Genomic DNA, 1,425 nt, shown 5'->3' on the forward strand with positions numbered 1-1,425 from the left:
ATCTAATCATTGTATATGCTTATTATATACACTATAACAGCTCAACACAGGTGTGAAATACATAGGCATCAATCAACATTATTTTCCTTATGCTCTTGAGTTTATGTCACATCCTTGTTCCAATGACTAATTTTCCTGTATTTCTATGCCAAATCTATAACAGGACTGACAGAACTGAAGATAGCATAAAGATATACTTGTGCCTCTCAATATGACTATGAGAATATCGAAATAATGGACAGCACAAGAGTGGGAATGTCCCCCAGGTATATTATTCTGGGAAAAGGAAAAGACCTCAACCAGAGAGAGAAGGTTCAGCTCTTTTTTTTTTTTAATTGAAATGCACAATTTTACTGTGTTTTCTTATCAAACAATTTTCACTCGAGGCAACAATTAACCTATGATTTAATTCAACTAGGAAGTTCACACTTGGGGAGAAAAAAAACCAAAAATCCTCAGGGTAAAGCCAGACATTCTTTCCAAGGTGCAGAGCCGACAGTTTCAAACTGACAGCAGAAATGTTTGTTTCTGTGAAACAAAATCAAGAGCGCAGTGTGATCTGAGGCCATTTGCACTCCGTCTCCACTTCCAAGCTCAGGGAACAATGCTTGTGGCCTTCCTCAGGGCCAGGTAGCCTGTGACCACATCGGATGGCAGCCTGCGGATGTAGGAAAACTCTTCAATGGTGCTGAACCGCAGCTTGCTCTGAGGGTCTGTGTAGTTGGCCAGAAGGCCTGAAACATCAGAATACTTCTTAGCTGGCTTAAAGGATGGAGGAGCATCAATACTAAAGTAGTTAGGATCGTTCAGTTGCCACGGCAACGCCCTTTCAGCAGCGAGGATCTGTTTGAGGTTCTTCCAGGTTCTGCTCTTCTTGCCAGCCACTGCGCCGCCGTGGCCAGAATGCTGCACAAAGTTGGGATCCTTAAACGGCAGCGGTTTGGCAGCTTTTTCCACAGGTCCTGAGCTAAACTCAGAGGATGCCATTTTATTCTCACTCACGGCTTCAATGCTGACACCCTGACCGAAGCCCGACAGCTTTTTCTTCTTACTAACGCCGTATCCCCCTCCGCTGCCGTTGTGGGAAGGGCTGGCCGGCCTCTTCTTGCTGTTTCTAGCTATGGCGGGGGTAGAGCTGGCAGCCACGATTGGAATTTGAGCCGCCATCCTGGCCGCCGTCCGCCAGTGGCTCCCCGCCCCCACCCTTCCCGAGGCGAGCCCTAGAACTTCCCGAAGGTTCAGCTCTTAACGACTTGTCTGACAACTGTACATGATGAAATGAAACTCATGTCAATGATGGGTCAATGATAGTAGAACCACACCTTAGCTGAGACTGCTTAGAAGCACATATCCTTGGCATTTCTATTTAACTTTAATCTGACTTCAGAACCCTGATGGGAATGAATTGTTGTCAGTCAAACTGTG

The 1,425-nt window shown here is 45.8% G+C and overlaps 1 protein-coding gene across 1 annotated transcript; it reads right to left on the reverse strand.

Annotated features, from left to right (window-relative positions):
• Positions 1-388: 388 nt before the first annotated feature.
• Positions 389-1,207, reverse strand: LOC110542897 (INO80 complex subunit C-like). The gene has a single exon (XM_060374868.1). The coding sequence runs from the start codon at positions 1,165-1,167 to the stop codon at positions 595-597; it is 573 nt and encodes a 190-aa protein (XP_060230851.1). The 5' UTR covers positions 1,168-1,207; the 3' UTR covers positions 389-594.
• Between the last annotated feature and the right edge of the window lie 218 nt (positions 1,208-1,425).

This window comes from Meriones unguiculatus, chromosome X (assembly GCF_030254825.1).
Source record: "Meriones unguiculatus strain TT.TT164.6M chromosome X, Bangor_MerUng_6.1, whole genome shotgun sequence".
NCBI classification, from domain to species: domain Eukaryota; kingdom Metazoa; phylum Chordata; class Mammalia; order Rodentia; family Muridae; genus Meriones; species Meriones unguiculatus.